Source organism: Alligator mississippiensis, chromosome 2 (assembly GCF_030867095.1).
Source record: "Alligator mississippiensis isolate rAllMis1 chromosome 2, rAllMis1, whole genome shotgun sequence".
Classification (NCBI taxonomy): domain Eukaryota; kingdom Metazoa; phylum Chordata; order Crocodylia; family Alligatoridae; genus Alligator; species Alligator mississippiensis.
This window is the reverse complement of record NC_081825.1, coordinates 32,848,026-32,871,610: the sequence shown is the minus strand read 5'-3', so window position 1 is coordinate 32,871,610 and position 23,585 is coordinate 32,848,026. Positions and strand designations below refer to the sequence as shown.

Here is a 23,585-nt window from a genome sequence, read left to right as displayed (position 1 = left end):
GGCAAATCATACAAAAAGAACATGTTTCCTTGATAATTCCTTGCCCATAAAATTATAAATGGATTAGAATAAGCAAACCATTTTCAGTTGGGGCAGAGCTAAATTTGTTCCAACACTTTTCATGCTATTTATTTCAAATGATAAAAGCATTTCTCACTATGAATAAACTGTGAACTGTAATTAAAGATTAAAATACATTTTAATACCAATCAGGTTTTCAAACATTTCATATTTCAGATTTACAAAACTTCTTTATACTGTTCCCATTGTAGGGTTCGGCAAAATACATGGATTTTACTTAACATTTTAAACATTATGAATTTCATTTAAAATGGCACAAGGAATTAATCTTTAATTTGTGAGAAACAGAAGAACATTTACTGCTAATATTAGGACGGAATGGGAAGGAAGGCAGTCAATTACAGCCTGGCATCATAAGTGTCAGGTTCACCTAATTTGTTCCCAGTACATTGTTTTACTGAGAGTGGATTAAGTAACATTGTTTTTAAGTCTCATATACAGCAGTAGGAAAAAAAAATGTTCCATCATTTTACCTCTTGGCAAAACATCAGAGCCTGGTTAAGTCTGATAGTGCAGCTGACATGCAAGCCGTGTCCTCCATGTTCATAAGGGAACTATATTGACTCGGTGCAGTTATATGGAGAACATACCAGATGTTATCTAAAATTTATTTTCTCTCTTATTTTCTTTCCTTCACTGAGCATCTTAATTTTTGTGTAATGGAAAATGAGGAACATCTTACGGTGATCAGAGGTCCAATATGTTGCAGGCTACCGGACTAGAACCATTTGGTCAACTTGTACAAATTATTTCAGGATGATTTTTTTTTTCAAACCTTGGCCTATGGTTCAGTAATGACAAAGATATTTTTCATTTTTTGAAGCAACTGGCAATACTGAAAGAGTCAATGTCAATTACAAAGAAAACTAAGCCTCAGCATAAAGAGGAACAAAAACATCTGCCCTTTACTTACATCTGATGTGCTCCATAAGTCACAGATTCCAGCAAACGATACGCTATCTGGCAAGACAGGAATCAAAGCAACGTATCGAGCCACCAACTCCTGCAAACAAAGTAGTGTCATTCTTTTTGCTCATTAACCATGAAGTACAACATATCAGTAGTATTAGCAGCATATTGCTACTGCCATAGAAGTCAATGGGAAAACACTGACTTCACAAAGCAGCAGCTAGCATGTTTCTGTGGGTTTATGAATAAGCCTGATTTGATTCTTGGCTTCTGAGGGTCGATGAAGTCCACAGATGTTTTGTATAGTTTTCTGCATCTTTAGTACATTTAACTGAACCTAATATTTTTAGTAACTAGCCAATGAGCGTTTATATTGTAACTTAAAGGGATATACTGATAATAATTCTTCTGAGTCATGAAATATTCATAATTACACAGATCTCTAAGAATGCCTCTCATTTGGCTCGTTGTTGTAGTCCTGTTTTGCCATGTATTTGAATGGTTGCTCTTACATACATAAACGTTTTCAAACTCCATTTCAAAATGTCAGATTCCATTATTTCAGAAACTCTTAAGTTTTGGCTGCACTTCACTTCTGAGATCTTGTCTATGTCCACAGTGGGAAACTGATATCTTTATACATTAGCTAACTGCGCATCTTTTTTTGTAGCAAAGAAAAAGTCTTTGATGCATGCCATGTGTTGTGACAGAGCAAAAAAGATCATTATTTGCCTGCATGTAAGCATAGCAGTAGATTTTGAAATACAGGATACTACATTTTCAAACTCAAAACCCCCTCATAAGGCACTTGAGCTAGATCCAAACTCTCCTTATATGCATCCCCACTTAGCTCAGCTCTTAAAATTAAAGTGCACTATTCCAGAAGAAAGAAAACTGACAGGGTTAAGCATGTAGGAGCCCCTATACACAATGTAGAGAGCTAGTGATCTAGAGCGCCTAGACGCTTGGCAGTGAGGCACCAGCAGTAAGCCAATAGGAAGAGCCAAGCACAGGGCTGCGTCTTATGGCTCATGACTTAGGGCTGCACACCAGGATTTTCTACCAAAGTACCTAGCACAGAAGCACCTAACCTCAGGGACGGGCAATTATTTTGGGCAGAGGTCCACTTACTGAGTTTTGGCAAGCCATCAAGGGCTGCATGACAGGCAGCTCAGGGCACATTAATATTAATTTTCTAAATTTTTTAGGGGCCCTGTGAGCCAGATAGAATGGCCTGGCGGGCTGCATCCAGCTCCCGGGCTGCATTTTGCCCACCCCTGACCTAACTCATACCAGTATCAAGAGCCAGTTAATTGTAAATTTAATTTCTTTATAGTGTGATCACTCTCATAGCAGCCAGCGGCCACTATAGTTCCCAGCTTTAGTATTTCATGCTTACTCAAGATGACCTGAATTTAAGATGACTGCTCAATAATTAGATTCTATACATGGAAAATTGATACATTTGTTTTCATTTTCCATGTACTGAATCTAGTCACTCTGGGATCATTTTTAATTTATCCCTCCCATCTCTGCAGTGGGGCTGGCAGTAGGGAGGCAGGTGATGGGGAGGTCAAGCAGCCTTCTCCCTTGCCTCCTTCCTCACAGTCTCTGCTCCCCGCTCCCCCCAGCCTCTGCTCCTTGCTTCATTCCAGCACCTGCTCTCCCCCTTCCCCCCAGCTCGGCTCCCTGCTTCCCTCCTAGCCCAGGGTGGGCAAAATGCAGCCCATCAGGTCATTCTAGCCGTCCCGCAGAGCCCCTAAAAAATTTAGAAAATTAATATTTATCTGCCCCTGGATGCCTGTCATGTGGCCCTCAATGGCTTGCCAAAACTCAGTAAATGGCCCTCTGCCCAAAATAATTGCCCACCTCTGTCCTAGCCTCTGCTCCCGCAGTTCCCCCACAACTCCAGATAGGGGCTGGAGTCTGAGCCAAAGTAGCGGCTCCTCCCACCAAACATTGCACGTAACTCTTAAGACAGGGGTGGGCAAAATGGTGAATCCAGCTGGCAGCTGGACTCTATTTCCCAGAAGCCCCTGCTCATATGGCTGTGATAGTGCAAGGGTGGAGTTGCCATGGAGACCAGCTCCAGCTGTGCTGGCAGGGTGCAATGCAGGACAGGACAGGGAGCTTCTCCGGAGCCTTTGGGATCTTGCAACATGGGCAGCTTGGTCCAGCTGAGATCGGCCACCTGCACGCTTTGGGCAGGGGTGCCCAGGCAGTGGATCATGGCTCTGTACCTTTCAGGACCAGGCGGTCACCGCTCAAGGAGCCGGGGCAAAGCCATGATCTGCTGTCTGTGCGCCCCTGCCAGGAGGTGCAGGCGACCAAGATGCCCCCGCTGCAAGATCCCAGCAGCTCTGGAGAAGCTCTCTGCCCTGCCCTGCGCCCTGTCAGCGTAGCTGGGGCCAGTCTCCATGGCAACCCCAGGCTTGTGCTATTACAGTGCAACAGCTGGGGTCTCCAAGGAGACTGGCTCCAGCCATGCAGGCAGCAGCTGCTAGGAAATGGAGTTCACTGCCGGCTGGATCCGGCTCATGGGCTGGACTCTGCCTGCTTCTGCTCTAAGACGAGGGGCTTGTTTCCCCAAGTTAAATGGGGGAAAAACAACCTCACCTTAGAATTGAATATATACAGTAATTGTGAATTCACAGATTCATAGATGCTAAGGTTGGGAAGGACCTCAATATATCATCGAGTCCAACCCCCTGCCTAGGCAGGAAAGAGTGCTGGGGTCAGATGACTCCAGCCAGATCCCTATCCAGCCTTCTCTTAAAGACCTCTAAGGTAGGGGAGAGCACCATCTCCCTTGGAAACCCATTCCACATTTTGGCCACCCTTACCGTGAAGAAGTTTTTCCTGATATCTAGCCTAAATCTGCTCTCTGTCAGTCAGTGACCATTGTTCCTTGTTACCCCAAGACGCACCCTGGTGAAGAGAGCATCTCTGATCCCTTGCTGTGCCCCACTAATGAATTTGTAGGCAGCCACAAGATCACCTCTCAGGCTTCTCTTGTGGAGGCTGAAGAAGTCCAGATCCCTTAGTTTCTCCTCATAAGGCTTGGCCTGTAAACCCTTAACCATATTAGTGGCCCTCCTCTGGACCCTCTCCAGGTTATCCATATCTTTCTTAAAGTATGGCGCCCAAAACTTGACTCAATACTCCAACTGCGGTCTGACCAATGCCGCACAGAGGGGAAGTATCACCTCCTTGGTTCTGTTCGTCATGCATCTGCTGATGCATGATAAAGTGCAGTTAGCTTTGCTGATGATTTCGTCACACTGCCGACTCATGTTCATCTTGGAGTCCACTATGACTCCGAGATCCCTTTCCACTTTTGTGCTGCTGAGAGGGTCACTTCCTAGCCAGTAGTTGTGCTCATTACACACTTGCCCAGAAGGCTGGAGACATGAGTTCTAGGCCCTCCTCACCCTCCCACCCACCTCATCCACTTCCCAGGAGTGTCCTAACCCTCAGGCTAGAAAGTTCTATAAGTGGGAGTATTCCCCACCCTGCCCCCTTCAGTGAAGGTGAGCCAGCAGGCAGCTAAGAATGCAAGTCAAGGACTAGAAGATAAACAAGCAACAAGGAGCCTTATGACACAGGAATCCTGGGTCCATTCCCAGCTCTCTCAAGCCTTCTCAAGCATTTTATCTAAAAACTAACTGATGCAAAACACACAAGCAGTCTCAGGGGCCAAGGACTTGAGCTGTGTGTAGTATCACCTAACAGCAAGTTGTAGAACGTGCTTTATTATTCTCTCTCTATCCTATTTGTTTCTCTTCCCCTCCCCTTTTTTATCTTTTATGTATTCTTATAGAAAATTTGCCTGCAAGCAGTACGTCATATTTTTAAATAAATTTTGTTTTGTCCTTTCTAAGAAGTACTGCTCACTGTCACCACGAATGCATTTGTTTCTATTATAGCATCATTTCTTTACTTTTCCCCTCTCCTTTCCAATGCAGCCAAATATTTTTTTGTACAAATATATGTATACTTTTATATAGACAAGAATTCTTAAATTTATGCCGCATGAACTGCATCATTGTTTCTAAATCAAATACTTACTGCTGTTCGCTGAGCATTATTAGGGTGTGCACTGAGGAGCTCCTGTGGTGGATTCAGAGGTTTGATGTATCTGGTAATAAAGACTGTTTTCCCATTGATGTCAATAACAGTTGTCAGGCACCGGCGACTTGGAAATTTCAGTGCACACTCAGCTTGATACTTTTCTGCTGCTCGGAGCAATTTCTCATCTTCCTGGGAATCAAACTTCAAAGGATATTACAAAATATATCAAAATACAGCTATGCACAGAGCTTGGACTTTATTCTTCACTCCTTTGCACTTTATGCAGTGGATGTACAATTTTGTTCTGGTAGCATTTCAGCTTTCTCCAGGTGTATATTTACAAACGCTTTAAAGGTGCAGAGAAACAGGTCTTCTGCATTTGCTTCTCTGCACTCCACACACACACACACACACACACACACACACACACACTGTATATATTGCACAGTCTTTCCTCACGTATTGAAAATTAAGTGAAAATTTTGTTTGAATAAGGCAAGAATGGCTGTATAGTCATTCAGTTAGAGTAATTATAATCAGACACCAAAAGGTACTGATTTTTTATTACATTTGCACAATAACAACTGAATTAGAATACCAATCAGGCTAAATCTTTGTTTAAGATGCACAACTCCTGTTGGCTTTCATGGAAGTCACGTGACTAAAACCCTGTGCAACGTTAAAAAATTATATACAGATGGCCTTATGACATACTTAGAAAAGTAAAAGTCACTACAAGGCAGGCTTGCATTAAGATTAGGTGGGGTTTCAAAAACAACACCACGGGAACTTAAGAGCAAACATCCAACTAAGAGACAATGGGACGCAATGCTATTTTATTTGGAACAGATTTTGAAGACATTTTGAAATGCATGTCAAGTACATTTATATCAACTTTAAAAGGCCCCTTTACAATGCCAAAGTGGTGCAAAACAGTCTGAGTGTTACTCAGAATTTGGGCCTACACTCAAATACTGTATAACCCCTTCATTGTGTTATCTTGGTGCCCAGACTAACCAGAGCTGGGATTTCCATGCATTTCTCAGGTAGAACCTCTTCCCCAACACAAAAGCTATACCTTACAGAGTTTCTTTTCAATCAAAAACGGTGGGCAAAATATGGAATTTGTGTAGTGGTCCTTGTGGCACCAAATTATTAATGAAAAATGAGTATTTTCTTGCAAAATATCATTGATTAAACAACCCATCTAAAGAACCCATCTGTCAGTAAAGGAATTTGCATGCTACATCCAATACACGAATGATCAAGCACAGATGGAGACTCACTGGGAAAAGCTGGTTAGCTGGACCAAAAACAAAATGATCCTAAATAGTAAAGAGCAGTACCTGTTGATTAACGTAAATATCAATATGCATATTGTACCTTCTTGAGCATTTCATTCATCTACACAGATTCACGAGGGACAGCCAGAAAAAGAAAGATAAATAAAAGAGAAGAAAATGGCAGTAAAATTAAGAAAGTTAATTATTATAGATTACTCTAAGAGGCTAAATATATTTCAAGCGTCTTCCTTACAGCAAGGAATAACACAGCAAAATATTCAATGACTTTTTTGTGTCTGATTTAACATGTTCTATAATAAAGTTAAAAAAAAAAATCTCACAGGGATTGCTTACATCCCAAGTTACATACTGAGGCTGCACTTTTATGTAACCACTGCTGAGAATGGAAAAAAATGTGTAAGCACTAACCCACACAAACTTTGCACTACAGCAATTTCCTTTCTTTTATAAAATGTAGGTTGATGTTTGGTACATGCATGTGGTACTCAAGACAGAGTTGCTGGTGACTCATAGTCCTTGAGACTGAGGTCCTTCACTGATCCACAACACAGGAAAAAGGACAGTGGTTTCTAGTACATGTGTTTCCCTTTACTACCACACTGAAAGGCCTCCACTGTGACCTGGAAAGATTTAGAGTCTGCCTATACACATGCTGGTTCACATTTTAATTAAAATTAGAACACTCAAGCATGGCCTCATCATTACATATATAAGGCCCCCACACATTTAAAAATGGCTGCTGGAGTGCTTTATCTAAACCTCGTCAAATCAGGTTTAGATAAAGCATCCTGCAACCATTTTTAAACCCACAAGAGCTTAATATATGTGATAGTGAGGTATTTTAATTAGAGTGGTTCTCCAGGAAGTGCTTTAATTAAAACACCACCCCCCCTCCTCAACTTCTGAGCACATGTATAGGCACCCCCAGAGACTAGTTCAAGATTTGCCCTTTCTATCTTTGCCCTCTGTGCTGAAATCAACAGCACAGACAGTTGATGCAGCTGTGAAATGCAGGTATGTGTCCATGAAGAACTAAGTTTCACTACTTTTATATAGGTCACCAAATAGCCATTCACTAGTAGGGACTTTTTTCAATGAAGATCTAAGTTGTATTTGAAACAATAACACACCATTGAAAGGTTACATGTATTGATCTAGTGTACACTGAACTCAGACACTGGATTAAGCCTTACATTCTCTTTGAAATGTGCTGAGCCATCCAATTAGCTACATACAGGTTGCTTACAGATTAATAAAAACAAACAAACAAACAAACAAACAAAAAAAAACACACCACAAAAGGTGTTTTACTTTAACCTCAGCACACCACAGCACTGAGCCCAGCACATGCCCAGAAGAGGCAACAAATTAGTTTGACTTGGCTCACCCAATATCTATATAGATCGGGCACTTCAGTGGGGCTTTTTTAACACTCTTATCTAATAGCTAATTGAATCAGCTTTAGATATATGTGCCAAAAAGCCCCACTGAAGCACGAGATCTATACAGATGCTGCAGAGCCGGGTCAAACAAATGTGCTGCTTCTTCCAGTAAAGCAGGCTTGATTTTTTGTTTTTCGTTTTTTTTTTTTGGGGGGGGGGGGAAGAGGGGAGGGGGGTTCATGTCTGTCAGCAGCCACAGTTCTCTTCATTAAACATTTGAAAACTGTACAAGACGTTATGTTTGTGGGGGGGGTCACATTCAACACAAAATACAAGTACTTTTTTATTTTTGGGTCAAGAGATTTAGAAGACAAGCACATGAAATCTTGTGAAGCTTGGCATGCTTTTCTGTATATACAACTGAATAATAAAATGCACTTTGACTAAAACGGAACAATCTGCTGTATTATATATTCCTTTTCTCTTTCTCTCCCAATACTATAGCTTTTTATTGTTTTCTATGTATTTTCCCTTCAAATTTGGATCACTTGAAAGCTATACAGAATGCCTGATAAAGTAGTAACCTGGTTTGGCTCAGTGAACTAATAATCTGTTTTGCAAACTAACTGCAAATAAAAAGGCTTTTTGTTCATTTGTCACCAGTTATAATCCTTAAACTGTCTTACATATAGTATAAACTCAAATGCAGACACAGTGAATGAATAGCCAAAGCTAAAGTACAATGCAATAAATTACTGAACAATCCATTACAGCCTTCCTTTTTTCACTCACTTTAATTTTTCAAACATTAAGAAATAGAAAACATACGCTAATAGTTTTCTTACCTCACTAATATTAGCTTACTTCTGGTACTATTGAGAAATATACTATATCAACAATTCAGCTTTTACAACTATTGTTCGGTGACATTTAGAAATGGGTTCCTATATTGTTTCTCTCATTCTCTATACCATGATAAAGCTCTTTGCTGCATCTTCAAAGTGGATGATATTTCCATTCCCTTTCTAGTTCTTACATCTTAAGTCTGGCTAGGGATAGCTAGCTAGTATTATCATCTCTGAAATGAAAGAAAAGTGTCAGTGAAATCTAAAAGAATTATTGAAAAGACAAACCTTTCCATTACTGTATTTTCTCACATACAACACATCCACAAACAACACCCCTCCCCCTTGTTTTTGGCAGGCAGAATGTAGAAAAAAAAGATTTCTCCAGTTATGGACAACTGTGAGACAAGTCCTCCTGGGAACACAGAATGGTTCCAGAAATGTGGCATCAGGAACTTCCTGGTATGGCAAGACTGTCTCCTGGAATGCCACACTTCCTGGACACACTATGTCCCCAAGAGGACTTACTGTATGTCCCACAAAATTAGGCCCCCAGACCCTTGCAAGACTTATTTCTTTACTGTAAGTAGTTCTTTGTATAAGTTCCTGTAAATAATGTGTCATTTCCACATCACAAGCCTCATCAAGATAATACTGGCAGCGCACTTACTGCTTCAGGAATGTGCTACAATGCTCAGACAATAGCTACAGTGGGAGAAGGTCAACACAAGACTCTGGCCCTTCAGCTTGCTGAGTGGATACAAGATGCAGCTATCTGGGCAACAGCACAGCATACACAGTCTCTCTAGGTTTGCTTCTTCTCCAGCAAAGAAAACAGCTTCCCTGCTTAAAATATGCACCCCAATTATGAGGGACTGATCTTGTGGAAAAAGTATGATGTATTGTATGTGAGAAAATATAGTAATTAAAGTGTTTCATAGATTCATAGATGCAGGGTTGGAAGAGGCCTTGTAGATCTTCTAGTCCGACCCTCTGCCATGGGCAGGAGAGAAAACTGAGCTCAAATGACCCCAGCCAGGTAGACGTCAAGCCTCCTCTTAAAGACCCCCAGGGTAGGAGCCAGCACCACTTCCCTTGGAAGTTGGTTCCAGATCCTAGCCGCCCTGACTGTGAAGTAGTGCCTCCTGATATCTAGTCTAAACCTACTCTCTAGCAACTTATGGCTGTTATTCCTTGTTACTCCCAGAGGCGCCTGGGGGAACAAGGTCTCTCCCAATCCCTGCTGGTCCTCCCTAGTAAGTTTATAGACAGCCACTAGGTCCCCCCTCAGCCTTCTCTTGTGAAGGCTGAACAGGTTCAGGTCCCGTAGCCTCTCCTCGTAGGGTCTGCCCTGCTGTCCCCAGATCACGTGAGTGGCCCTTATCTGAACCCTCTCAATTTTGTCCACATCCATCCTGAAGTGCGGCGCCCAGAACTGGATGCAGTACTCCAGCTGCGGCCTGACCAATGTCACATAGAGGGGGAGGATCACCTCCTTGGCCCTGCTTGTGATGCATCTGTGGATGCAGGACAAGGTACGTTTAGCCCTACTGATCATGTCCTCGCATTGTCAGCCCATGTTCATCTTGGAGTCAAGATCTCTTTCTACTACCGTGGTTTCAAGAAGAGAGTTCCCCAGCCTACGGGTATGCTGCTGGTTCCTACTGCCTAAGTGCAGCACCCTGCACTTGTCAGTATTGAATCCCATCCTATTTTCATTTGCCCACCCCTGTAACCTGTCCAGGTCCTGCTGTAATCTGTCTTTCCCTTCTAGCGTGTCCACCTGGCCCCAAATCTTGGTGTCATTTGCGAATTTAACCAGGGTGCTTTTCACCCCCTCGCCCAAGTCGCTAATAAAGAAATTGAATAGTGTGGGCCCAAGGACCGAGCCCTGGGGAATTCCACTGCCCACTTCCCTCCAGGTCGAATATGACCCGTCCACCACCACTCTGAGTACGACCCCTCAGCCAATTTGCAATCCATCTGACTGTGTAGGCATCAATGCCATTGTCGCCTAGCTTTTTAATGAGAATGGGGTGGGAGACAGTGTCAAAGGCCTTTCTGAAGTCCAGAATGACTACATCCACCGCGACACCTGCGTCCAATGATTTTGTGACCTGACTGTAGAAGGCAATCAGGTTGGTCTGACAGGACCTGCCCCTAATGAAACCATGCTTGTTACCCTTGAGCATCATCCCTGCTGTTGGCCCATCTGTATGAGTGGTTGGTATGGGCTGTACGAGTGTTAATCCCCAATTTAAGAAGTGCATTCAGTACTACCACAGTGCTACATACTACAGTGGAAACTGGGCAACAGATTATATATGTGCAAAAATTATGAAATTCTGGTCATAATTTCTTTAAATAAGGGAAAACTCAAAATTAATAAAAAAATACTGAATGTGATATTTCAGAATCAACTCTGAATTTTCTATCAAGTAACAGAATTTAATATAAATTTATATGAACAATTCTTTCTAAAACTGATGACCACTGTAGATTCAAAAAACGGACTTTTTGTCTCCCTGAAGTCAAAAATTGAGAATAAGACTGCAAGTGGGCTGGTTTAAAAAACAAGCTTCAAGACTGTTCTGTAAGTTTTTACAACTTTATGTCTTATTAATTTGCCATGGCACTGGGCTAAGTTGCCTTGAATTTAAGACCATGAAAGAATCAAATTATATGTAATATTTTCCCCTCTCTGTTCATGCCAGAAAGAAATAAGACAAGTGCTGAACAAAGAACCTGAACTGATATTTTAGAAGACTGTAATTCCTGAAGGTATTACACAAATTCTATTTCCAGAATTCCAAATTGATTAATTTTAGTTTTGTATAATGCAGGGATATGATCCCTTCTCCCAAACTCTTTGTCTTCCAATAAACTGCCACTGTAGCTGTTAGGTCTGAAGCAAGAACAAAACTGCTGCTGCATGTGCTAAAGAAACACAAATACATCCTGACTGCCTCTCACCATTAAATTGCACAGTGCTACAAAAAGTGACAGGAGGTGCACTGGTTTACAAGTTGGCAAGCCTGGAACAATTTTTGTTGCTAGATCATGTCCTTTAAAAGATGATAAAGAAAAATAAAAGCTGCTATCTAGAAACATTTATCTTCAAACAATTTATAGGAGGGCAGAAAAATGGCAATAAATGCTATATCTGAATGGCATATTAAAATGTAGTGTTCCAATTTTAAACTAACTCTACATAAAAATTGATCTTGCATGGTCAGGTTCAATTTTAGGAAAAAAACAAAAGTTTTTCTTCCTGAATATAAGTTAATAACTACAGACAGATTTTGAATCACTATTGCCCTTACAAAATGCCATAGGAAAATCCAATATCCAAGGAAAGAACCCCAACGGTTAATTGCACTAAAATCCTAAAATGAAAACGACTCTGAAAAAAATTGATTTGTTATTTTTATGCACAAAAATATTTCAAATACAAAGTTCAAAACTGCTGGAGGTCCAACTATAGAATGACCCCACATATATTGGGGATGAGTTTTAGGTTCTTTAGGGCCAAGTACAGACAGTCAAAAAGCCCAAGGCTGAATTGATTCGATCTTTGCAGGTTACTCTAAACTGCAAAGATCGAACCAGTAAGTGAACAGACATTTGCTTTTGATTCTGGAAATGCAGCCACATGCCTGCAGCAACCTAGGCCAGAAGCCAGGGGGCGCTGGAGCACACCACCCTGCTCAGCTGGAGCAGACAACTTGGGCCAAGGCTAGCCTGCCCGCCCTGTGAGGGGTGGGTTTGCAGGAGAAATGAAAAGCATCCTGGGATCCTGGGGGACTGTAAGTTAACTTGCATCTGGAGGGGGTCTGGGACAGAACTTCAATAAACCAATTTAACCTAAATCAGTTAAGTCTGATACCACATCCATCCAGGTTTATCTTAAACTGGTTTCGGCCATTTTGACAGCAATCTACGTGTTTGTGTTACAACTGGTTTCTGATCACTTACACAATTTTATGTGTAATTTCTGTCCCTAGCCTAAGACAGAAAAAGATAGACTTGCAATCAGTACAATACAGTAATAATTAGCAAACACTACAAAAATGTTCAGAGTACATTTTTAATTAATTTGGTATGTACCTATTCTACATTCACTTTCCATAAATATTTGTGTAATAATAAGCAAGAATGCTCATATGAAACAAAAGTTATACAAACATGGAAAGTGAATCCAAACTTTACTTTTCATGAGCAGTTAAATCAAAAAGCTGATAAGTTATTCTCAGACAGCTGAGGTAAATGCAGGGGTCATCTGATCCCAGCAGTCTTTCCTGCCCAAGTGCAGGGGGGCTGGACTCGATGATCTGTAAGGTCCCTTCCAGCCCCTAAAAAACTATGAAAGCTTTCCAATTTATACCTTGATTCTGGCTCAGCAACACAGTTCAAATTGTGACTAATAAGCCATAGACTCCAATACTTCTGCAAAATATATCTTTGAAAATTATGAACAACAAATACTCATGTCTGCTAACAGTGGACCTTTAAATAAAACTGAATTCTACTAAAGATGAATCAGTCAGCAAGGATTTCAGCTAAGTTTGAAAACAAAAATTGCTTTAGCATTACTTTTAGAATGAAAATAGTCAAGCAAATTGTCAAGCATGCTAACCAGTCAGTTAGAATATTACTGAATCAAAAAATGTCATTATATGGTAAAAGTGAAAAAGGCAAAATCTGTATTCATGTTATATAAGAATGACTGCTTTAAATAACATCTGAAGGGAGTTACCTTCTCTCGAATTGGTTCTCCAGGAATAAGCTGTGGTTCAACAGTAACAAACAGTGTTATATAGGAACCCTCACTGAGACTTCGGACAGAATCATAACCTCTTTCATTTCCTAGATTCTTTTCTTTAATGTAGCCAAGAAGGACTGGAGGAATGTCTATCTTAAACGTACCATCAATCTAGAACAGATAGCCAGATATTAATGCAAACTCATCAGTCATTCATTACCAAGAATAACAATTCCATCAAAGTAAAAAAAGCCATGGTTCCTGAGGTACATTTATTATTTGCTGTATTTGGGGATTTCATTTTGTTACTTACCCTTCTCATTTTGTTACTTTGGCATCTTCTTTACTTACTTCTCCAGACAACAGAAACAGTCATGTCAGACTGTATGACATACAAATCATTTAATTATAGAAGAACTATGCACTGCTTTATACTTAAAATTAAATTTATTAGTTAAAGCAGGGTTTTAATTTATTTGCTACGAATGCAAACTAAGATTTAACATAAAATTTACAATACTAATTCTTTAAGAAATAATTTTCTTATATGTTACCAATAAATCAGTTCAACATAACACTGGACATATCTACACATTCATTAATGCGCTGTAATAATGGTAGTAGTACCTGTAATGACGGTACTAACTTAATGTGCTATAATTGGCACTACTGCACCTTAGCTCAAACTAATGTGATGTTTATGCCTCAGTAGACTAAATCTACTGTGCATTAGCATGGGTTTTTCCCACCGCGGTAATGCACAGTAGAATTAGTATATTGCACGTGAATATACTAACTGGGATGTTCATGTTGATGCTCCGAATTAAGTATCATTTGTCATATCTTTACATTCACCAGAGAAGCAGATAATACAATACGACTAAATAGCAGATGCAGAATAAATATCCTTGGGAGAATAGCAACATTTAAACTTGTATGACCTGGATTTGACAGCTGAGTTTCTTGTTTTACAGTAGCTGAGGCTTTCTAAAATATTTTATACATATGTTTGTATGAGCCCCGTTTGCACAAGTCCAATTCTCTTGGATTGCTGGAGTCCTGCATGTTCTCTCATCCTATATCCAACTGAATAAAAGCATGAAGTAGGCCCAATCACTTTTCCTAGTTCCAAACCTAAAGGACTCTGCAATATCTGGGAAGGAGGATGGGTCATGGAATCCACATGAAAAAAGTGCCTTATTTACCTCCTCAGGAAGAAGGGGGCCAAAAATCCCAAATGAACCAAAATGGCAGAACAGTCCTGACAAATTAGGCATTGGTTACACTAACCTCAACCAGAGAGAACTGCTGGGTAAATGGGGGCCCTGAGCTACATGCAACTGATACAGAATATTCCTTAAGCACGCAGAGGTGGGGACTAGGGCTGTGGTTATATATACTCTAATATGAGACGCTGGAACGTATTTAGTAAATCTTTATGGATTTAGATACCCATTTCAAGAGTCTCTGTTATCCTCTGAAAATCAGTATAACTGTTACTTCTGTTTATACCCAAAAGTCTAATAGACTACAAGTCCCTTCCAACCCATTCATTATGAATGTTTTAAATTTTTTATTCCACTTCACCAGTGCATACCCTTGCTTGAAAGTATATGGTAGTAAATGGAATCCTAACAGATCCCAGCCAGTGTCTCTCAACACGAGTATGGATTCCACTTTCTCTTTCACGGTCATCCTATAGGAAAGTTACAAAAAATAGATATTAGGTTAATAACCCTGTGAGGCACCATTACACGCAGACCATTTTTTAAAAACTTAACCAATGGTTTAGTCAAGTTATCAAAATAACTAAAATAATGAAATACTAAAAGACGACAGAATCTCTGCTACAAAGAGTTTCTATTAAATGGTCACAAAGCTGCAATGAGCTCTGTATGGCTAGACTCTTGTGCATGTTGGGAGTTCCATTGTTCTTGAGGAAAAAGGTGGGATTCAGTTACTTAGTCTGTTTAGTACTCTCTGGGGATTTAAGAACAGCTTGGATATCCTCCCTTGGTCTATCTAATTCCCCTCACGCTTATGGGGGAATTAGCTGTTGAAGTGAGTGATCACAGAGTTGCTTCTGAGTGGGCATATGTATCCAAGTACAAATGCCAAAGAATTGGTGAAGACCTAATTGAGAAGTGTACTGGATTTAGGTAATTTTTTTCAGTTGCTGATGCAAGGGCAATTTGAATTGATCCTTAGGCCTCTAACTCCTGCCTAAGCTCAAGGCAAGGGCCAAAGGCGAGGACCATAAAGGGAAATGGAAAAGTGCATGGGAGAATGGGGAATATATTGCTTAAAACTCAGGTCAGACTTAATTTATACATCTATGTTGTTCATTCCTCTTTAGCCTATTTCTCTTATGTGCATGGAAAACATGAGCCATACTATTTACTAATGTTCTTAGTGGCCTCATATAGAAATTTGTTTTCTAGTGGGAGAATCACTGCTCTTCCAGTAGTAATCATGAGTGCAAAGATTTTCAGAATTTTTTCCCAAGGCAAAAATGGCTGCTCCATAAGAAAAAATGACTTGGGAACAACCAAGTTTAAATTGTTTTCAGGCAAGTTTATTCTGGCAAAGCAAAATGTCTGTACACTTTCCTTTCTGAGAGAAGCTGTAGCACAGTCTAGCATCCCAGGGTGATTTGCTCCCACCCCTTTTCCCCTGCAGGAGACAGTGTTGCTTGGGCTGGACTCTACTGCTCCACCAGGGCACAGAGCAGAACACATTCCCTTTACAATCCCCCACACTGTGCTGCAGACACAGGTTGACCTTGCACGATCTGTGTCACCCAAGCAAGACTGCCCTGTGCACTGCTACTATCTGTCACCGCACACTGAGGGAGCCTGCAGAGCATGCTGAGATGTGTGCACAGGGGCAAGTACGCTCACAGTGTCAGCATTAGAATGTCTGTTTAGAGGTTTGTGGGTAAGTTTTTCTAACAGGAAAACAAACTCAGGAGAATTTTCCGAGATCATGTGGCCATGTGTATGCAGCTAGTATCGAAGACGTTGAAATGAATAAAAAAAATGACTTCTTAATTGTGAGCTCACCTCCAAGATATCATAGAGTACTTCATCAAAAACATTAATAAACACTTCGTCCTTCACTGATTGTAAACTGGTAGTATTGTAGTCACCATTGGGAGCTCTACCAAGAAAAAAGCAATTTATAAAGAATGCAGAAACATACTAAATTTACACAGAGGTGCTGAGTTAGTGGGGGGCCCGAGGCCCCTGGCTCCCCTCAGGAAGAGAGCTGTTACCTGAAATGCGTAAAACTTTCCACGTGTCCATCATCTATCCCCCTCCTCCCACCCGGAAAAAAATAAAAGCCAGCACCTATGACTTTACAAACATTGTTCAAAAGAACAAATTAATCCCAGCCAGCATTTACCGTACTGCGAAAGGCAGAAGTAATAACTTGCTTGATCTTACTCATACCTAAATGGAAGTTCCAGCTCTTCATTCCAGTTGGGGTTTGGTCCCTCTGCTGCTGTGGTCCGGCAGACTGTTCGCTGAAAAGAAACTTCTACAAAAGGACGGACTAACACCTTCAAAATACAATCAACATAAAAAAACAGAACTCCATAAAAAGCTTAAAAGAATATCTTAAAATCGTCTTTCAAAGCATTCACCAAGATAAAAACAAATAATATATGAAGGCTATGATATTTTGGTTGCAATAGATAAACTTGGATGTTTATATAAGTGCTCCGGGGAGGCGGGAGGGGGCTCACAACGGGAAACGGAGGGCTTGCATTGGGGCAGCAGGGAGAACTCTGCCCCCACTGCAAGCCCTGCACCTCAGCAGGGTCACACCGGCAGCAGCCTTCTTCCCAATGGTGTTACTGCGAGCCCCACACCTCACCAGGTTCACAGGGGGGTGGTATTCTCCCTGCTGCAAGTCCCACAGCTAACAATGCTTCTGCCACTGCGAGCCTTGTCAGCTACAGGGCTAGTAGTAGGTGGTGCATCCCTGTGGCTGAGAGCCCCTTGGTGGTCAGGTTCCCAGCCACAGGGAAGCGCTTAGCCACATGTTCAATCAATGTTATGATTAGAACAAGGTACACAATTATCACACATTTTTTGTGGAATCACTTTGTAGCTTATTCCTTATTTTATCATATCATTAATTAGTTGAACATGTAGTTGCGTCAACTTAAGGCGTGATTGCCTGGTTAATCATGCATTAGATGTAACATGTAGAGGAGGTGTGACAGGGGACCATCTTGAGGCCAGTCATGACACTGGCCAGCCTGCCTGTCTAGGGCAGTCTTCCCATCTGACTCGCCTGCTACGCCTTGTTGGAACTTAATAATTGTTCATAAGCAAGAGGCTGCCTGTTCCAATTCGGTGGCCCCCTTTCAGGCATGTGACCATCTAATTGGACCAGGCCACACCTGCTCAAGCCCCTTAAAGTGGTAGGCACCAAAAATGCCCTGCCCCAGGGGGCCATAGGCATACCTACACCTAGATCATCCCCGACCAGTGGCTGTCCAACCTCTTGTTGAACACCTCCAGTGGTGATGAGTCCACAACTTTCCTAGGCAGTCAATTCCACTGCCTCGCTATTCTCACAATGAAGACATTTTTCTAGATATCTTGCTGCAACTTCAAGCCATTCATTTGTGTCCTCCTGTCTGCAGCAAGAGAGAAAAGGTTCTTTTCCTCTTCCTCATATGACATGTTTTCCTTCTGAGGTGCAGCACCTTGCATTTGTCCACATTGAACTTCATCCTGTTAGCTCTAACCCAACTTTCCAATCTGTCAAGATCCTTCTGAATTACACTTGCATCCTTCAATGTGTTCTCAACTCCTCCAAGTTTTGTACTGTGTGTAAACTTGGTCAAGAGGCTTTCTATGCCGGCACCCAAACTATTAATAAACATGTTGAACAGCACAGGGCTGAAGACACATCACTCAAAACCTCCTCCCATTCTGACATAAACCCATTAATAACTACCCTTTGCTTGCGGCTATTGAGCCAGTTATCTATCCACTTATAGTGGTTTTATCTAGCTCACATTTTTCCAGTTTGTTTATAAGAAGGTCATGCAGGACCTTGTCAAAAGCCTTGCTGAAGTCCAGATATACTATATCCACAGCATCTGTCCTTTTTAATGGTTTTGCTGTTCCACTAATCAAGCTAACATCACTTAGGGCAATTTGCTGCTTGTTAGCTTCTACTGGTTTCTCCTCCTGTTTCACAGATCTGGACACTCTTTAGCTGTTTTCAGAATCATAAACCTGGCAGTGCATATCAGTCCTTATCAGCAACTAGGGTATAGCTTTAGTTAAACAGGAAAGGGAGGGTGAGTCAGCTTAAGATTAGGCTCTGTTCCCTCTCTATGCAACTATAAATCTGGAAAAATATTTTTCTTCATTCTGCCTTTCAAAAGCAAGAGCCATATTATATTCTGGGGTGTGCTGTATGCAAGAAAATATGGTAGTCCCAATGCCAGCCCTGCTGGTAATATTTTATCCATAAAGTTACTGCTTAGCAGATCACCACCTCTACGACTAAATGACTGCGCAAAACTGTCAGTTTTATACTCTACCTGGTTAAATGCCCAATCTATACTATGGGTTGGGCTCTGAGGTGATGGAGCGGCTGCAAACATCTCATTAAAGGATCTTGAAGATCTGGATGGCTGTTGAAGTTTGCTGTGAAAGAAAATAAGTGATAGAGAACATGCAACTAAAGGTTGCACTTCACATCATTACTTTTACTCTAAAACATGATATTTTTATATTAGATCTCTAATATAACCTATGGAAATGTGTTAAATAATAATAACTAAAGAAGACTTCTGTGAGGATAGTAAGCATGCAGACCTTAAAAACTCTATAGTGCAACAGAGCTTCCTGCTTAGAGACATTCATCTCTGATGTATATACAAGTCCCAGCTTTCTTACTTCCTTTGCAATGCACAATATCTACAGACATCTCAATCCTGACAGAGTTTACAAATGGGGCTGATAACTTGGCATACTGACAAACCTTCTGTGGAGAATTAAATCCATGTACCAGAAAACAAAATATCAAGTAAAACAAATGCAAGCGTGAATATGTTCAGTGCTTCTGTATAATATTTTGTAGTCAAAGTTCATGTAAAAATAATATAGAACCTGTACAAAAATAAATAACTCTTCAAAATAGGCAAATAGCTCAATGTAGAACAGAATATAAGACCACAGCTTTTTTAAAGGCTACTTCTTGGACTACTGAGAACAAAATGGATACTATGATTTTAATTAATTTCAACATTCGATTAAGTGGATAACTAGTTTGGAAATAATTCTTCCCCTCTCTTCTTTTCCATTAAAAAAATCTTCTCAGATATTTAGATCAAGGGTGATCAACCTCCTGCCTGCAGGCCATTCCTGGCCTGTGACACCACATCATCCAGCCTGTGGAGCTATCCACAGGTCTGGAAATTTGGTGGTTGGGAGTGGTAGCAGTACTCCTCTGCTGGCAAATCTGTAGGCTTACGGGGAGCACTAAGCCCTGTGAACTGGATCTGGTGCTAAATTCTAGCATGCACGGGCAGGCAGAAGCAGTGTACTGGGGCCCAATCCCAGCATGCACAGGGGAAGGGGTGACACAGGAGGCTGTTAGCTCCCTGGAACCCAATCCCAGCATGCAGGGGTTAGGATGGGGTGCTGCCAGCCCCATGGGAGTCAATCATGGTGCATGGGGAGCAGGAGAGGATGGTGCTAGGCCCCCAAGACCCAGTCCTGGTGTGAGGTACCAGGACCCTGGGACCCAATCCTGGTGTGGAAAGGGGTGGTGCCAGGCCCCCAAGATCCCATCCCAGCACATAGGGCAGGGAGGGGGTGGTGCTGAGCCCCAGGGCTGATCTGGACTATAGATAGGCCCCATACCAGTCATCTGGCCCAGTGGGGCCAAAAGACTGAGCACTACCGATTTAGATTATCATTGGGAAGTTTCGTATATGCACTGCTGATTTCTCAAAGTGAATGTTTTATGAAAACTCAAATCACAGTAAGCAGATAAAATACCAAGAGGGGTATAATTCTGCATGGGCAGTAATGGACTGACACCAATTGGGTCTGGGGGTGAACCAGGGTCTATTAATCCTAGTGGGACACCTTGTTAATATGGCTACACTGGTTGCACTGCCCAAGATAACTCGTTCAGGGGTATCCTGGGTATCTCTGCATAGCATCACAGCTCCACAGATGCACCTAAAGTGCAGCACTGACCTTCAAATTTAACATAATGAAGCTACATTAGGTACAAGCCACTGCTTAAATATGTCACTGTTAACATGTTTAATTATATGATGGGAGAAGGGTAAGAGAAATCAGGAAATATGAAATCAATGATAGAAGAGAGCATTTGGACTTCTTTTCAACTTAATTCTAGTCTATATAATCTTATTTAAGGACAAGGGGAAACTGGATACAATTAAAAAGTCCTGTTTAGGTACAGAATGTCTGGCTGTTAGTGTTTGTAAAATGACAAATTATCTTCCAGGTTTTTTTTTTCTCAGATAGACTAGAATGAATTGTAAAATAGGTAACATGAAAAGTTATAACACCTGTACCTAAAAGCTATTATAATATCTGTATTATAGAACCTAAAATCTTAAAGAACCTGAAAAGCTATAATATTTATATTATTAAACAATATCAACCAACTTGTAAATAGATCCAGTTGTGCTATAATTACAAGCATCAAAAATAATATAATTTAAAACAAAATTATAGTCACTAAAAAATTTTGCTTACAAAAGTTAGATTGGCACATGCATGTATACTCAAAAAGAGGGATTTTAAACATACGGTCTTTATATGAAAGTTTAGCAGATGATTAAAAGCAACGACAAAGTGAGAACAAAATTCCAACAAGAGACCGTTTAGTAGGCTCATACCTCATAACTGGTTTTCTCACTGGAATGTCATAAGCTCTAATGACATTCACCAGAAGTTTTACATCTCCATCTGATAGATTCTGTGCTGTAACTTTCTTCCTCTCTCTTCTTCTAGGCTTTAGTGGTCGTTTTGGCTCTGCCAATTTAAAGAGACTGAGCCCTAAAAAACTAATAATGATAAAATATAAAGTTAATTTTTCTTTATAGGATGCCGGGTTCTAAGGCTGCCTTGATACACAGACAAAAATATGCATTCAGAAAAAGGGAAATAAACAATCTTCTCAATTTCATACATAACTGCTTAAGCTGCCAAATATATCTAATTGTTTAACAGTACATGAATGGCAATTTTTAAAATAAATCAAACTTATGTAAGATATACAACAACAAAAGGGTAAGGTATGAGTGTGGAAGAAAATGAATTAAACCACACTGAAATGGATTTAAGCTACTGTAAAAATATAGTCACGGTACATATTAAATTATATTTAGCAGTATATTTAATACACAAAAACCTAACTTGAGAACTACAAGGAACAGTAGGCTATAAAGTGGAAGGAGATATGAATATGGCATGACATACCCTGGGTCATCAGAACTTATAACAAGGCAAAGCAGAACGAAAAAGAAAAAAAGAAAAAGAATAAAACAGATGTGCAAAAACAATCAGAAGTGATACTAAAGTATAAAAATATTTTAATGACAGTGAGCCCTTCAGAATCAATCCTAAAAAGGTAATTGATAACAGAGATCAACTTTTCATTATGTGCATCTAACACAATGCAATTTTGTTGTTAAACCTCAGTATAAAACTATGATTTTTTTATATGAAAATTCATAAATACACAAAACATCTATGATGCAGAGTTTTGCATATGTTTTAAATATGCGACAAACATAAACCAATTTACAAAAATTAGTCAAACGTTTTGTTTTAAACAAACTGGTAAGCTGATTAAAATTATATTTCCCATTCTGCATCATGAAAATATTTGAAAAGGAGAACTGACTGTTAAAAGGGAGAAAGTCTCTGTATCTCCAGTAGATGGGACCATTTAGGTTTATACAGTTCAATCAAAAGTTATAATTATAGCGTATGGTTATAACATTGTAGTAAGCATAAATAGGTGTCAAGTAACAAAGAAATACACTTGTCATTCATTACGTATTTGTTTAAAAAAATGTAAAGCAAACAAATGCTAGTTTATCATTCATATGTTGAAGAGTCATGCTGAGATCTCAAATGCAAGAATGTTATGACTTGCACAGTAAGTCAGCGTGGCAAAATAACAAGTAGTAAGTAAATAAAATGACAAGAGCGAATTTTAAAGATAAAAACATTCTACTTGAAATAAAGACTGCGCATAAAAGGTGCTAAGCAGAAAAGAAAGAAAATACACAGAAGGGTCAAAAACAAAATATGTGCATACTATCTACACAGAACCTTCTGTGTCTTTTCTCCAATATACACAGCATATCTTTCTCTGCTACTTTTTCCCCTTTTATCCACTCTTTTCTCAAGATGCCTTGGGACTGTGCAACTTGAATGATCTGAAGTCTAAACAACACTTTTGTGGTTGTCTGTTTCAAACATCTTTCTGAGATCAAGACCGTGACAATGATAATTATAACTAATATTTATATCTCACCTTTCATCCAGAAATAATTCTATCTATGTTATACACACACACACAGATATATAGGTAAATATTATTTTTTCAAGTGTCCCACGGCATGCTAGATGCCTTGAAATCTTGCAAAATAAATGAGACAAGTTCTTTGACTTCAAAGGCAAGCCAACTAACTTAAATAAGACACTGCATCTGAAGCTCATAAGTAGATAAAAAAAGGGGGTGACATGCAGAGAATAGGACGCCATTAAGATGCTGTGGCAAGTTAGGCATCTTCAAATTTGTGCATTTTGTCTTTTTAAACACACACACACACACACACCCCACTACTACATTGTCTTCTAAGGAAAACATTTATTTACTTTACTAAGTAATTAGATGCTATAGTGATGGCACTAAAAAAAATGTGTGACAGACACAGATGTCTTACTTGAAATAACATATTTCTGCCAGAACACTGTCCCTTAACAGCAGGCTGAGGCACTTCCCTATGACTAATACAGAAGAAAGTGTGCCACATGGGACTACCAAAGCCACAACATGCGATACTTAGGCCTTATTTGGAGATCAGCCATTCAGGCTTATATAGAACTGGATACTGCCTGGCTTATGACAGGAGTGCTCAGCCCCCAGTGCACAGTACAGATGCAACCCCCAGAGCCCTGTCATCTACCCTGCAGAGCCCCCCCAT

The 23,585-nt window shown here is 40.3% G+C and overlaps 1 protein-coding gene across 4 annotated transcripts in view; it reads right to left on the bottom strand.

Annotated features, from left to right (window-relative positions):
* CC2D2A (coiled-coil and C2 domain containing 2A) overlaps window positions 1–23,585 on the bottom strand; it is a 141,905-nt gene that overhangs the window by 15,392 nt on the left and 102,928 nt on the right. For all 4 annotated transcript variants that reach the window (XM_059721590.1, XM_014607614.3, XM_019479844.2 and 1 more), the window contains 8 exons: window positions 21,264–21,431; window positions 18,924–19,029; window positions 16,807–16,916; window positions 16,417–16,513; window positions 14,952–15,050; window positions 13,349–13,525; window positions 5,059–5,262; window positions 995–1,084 (listed from right to left, as the gene is read on the bottom strand). In XM_059721590.1, the coding sequence (XP_059577573.1) occupies window positions 995–1,084; window positions 5,059–5,262; window positions 13,349–13,525; window positions 14,952–15,050; window positions 16,417–16,513; window positions 16,807–16,916; window positions 18,924–19,029; window positions 21,264–21,431 (1,051 nt within the window). The remainder of the gene's footprint in view (window positions 1–994; window positions 1,085–5,058; window positions 5,263–13,348; window positions 13,526–14,951; window positions 15,051–16,416; window positions 16,514–16,806; window positions 16,917–18,923; window positions 19,030–21,263; window positions 21,432–23,585) is intronic.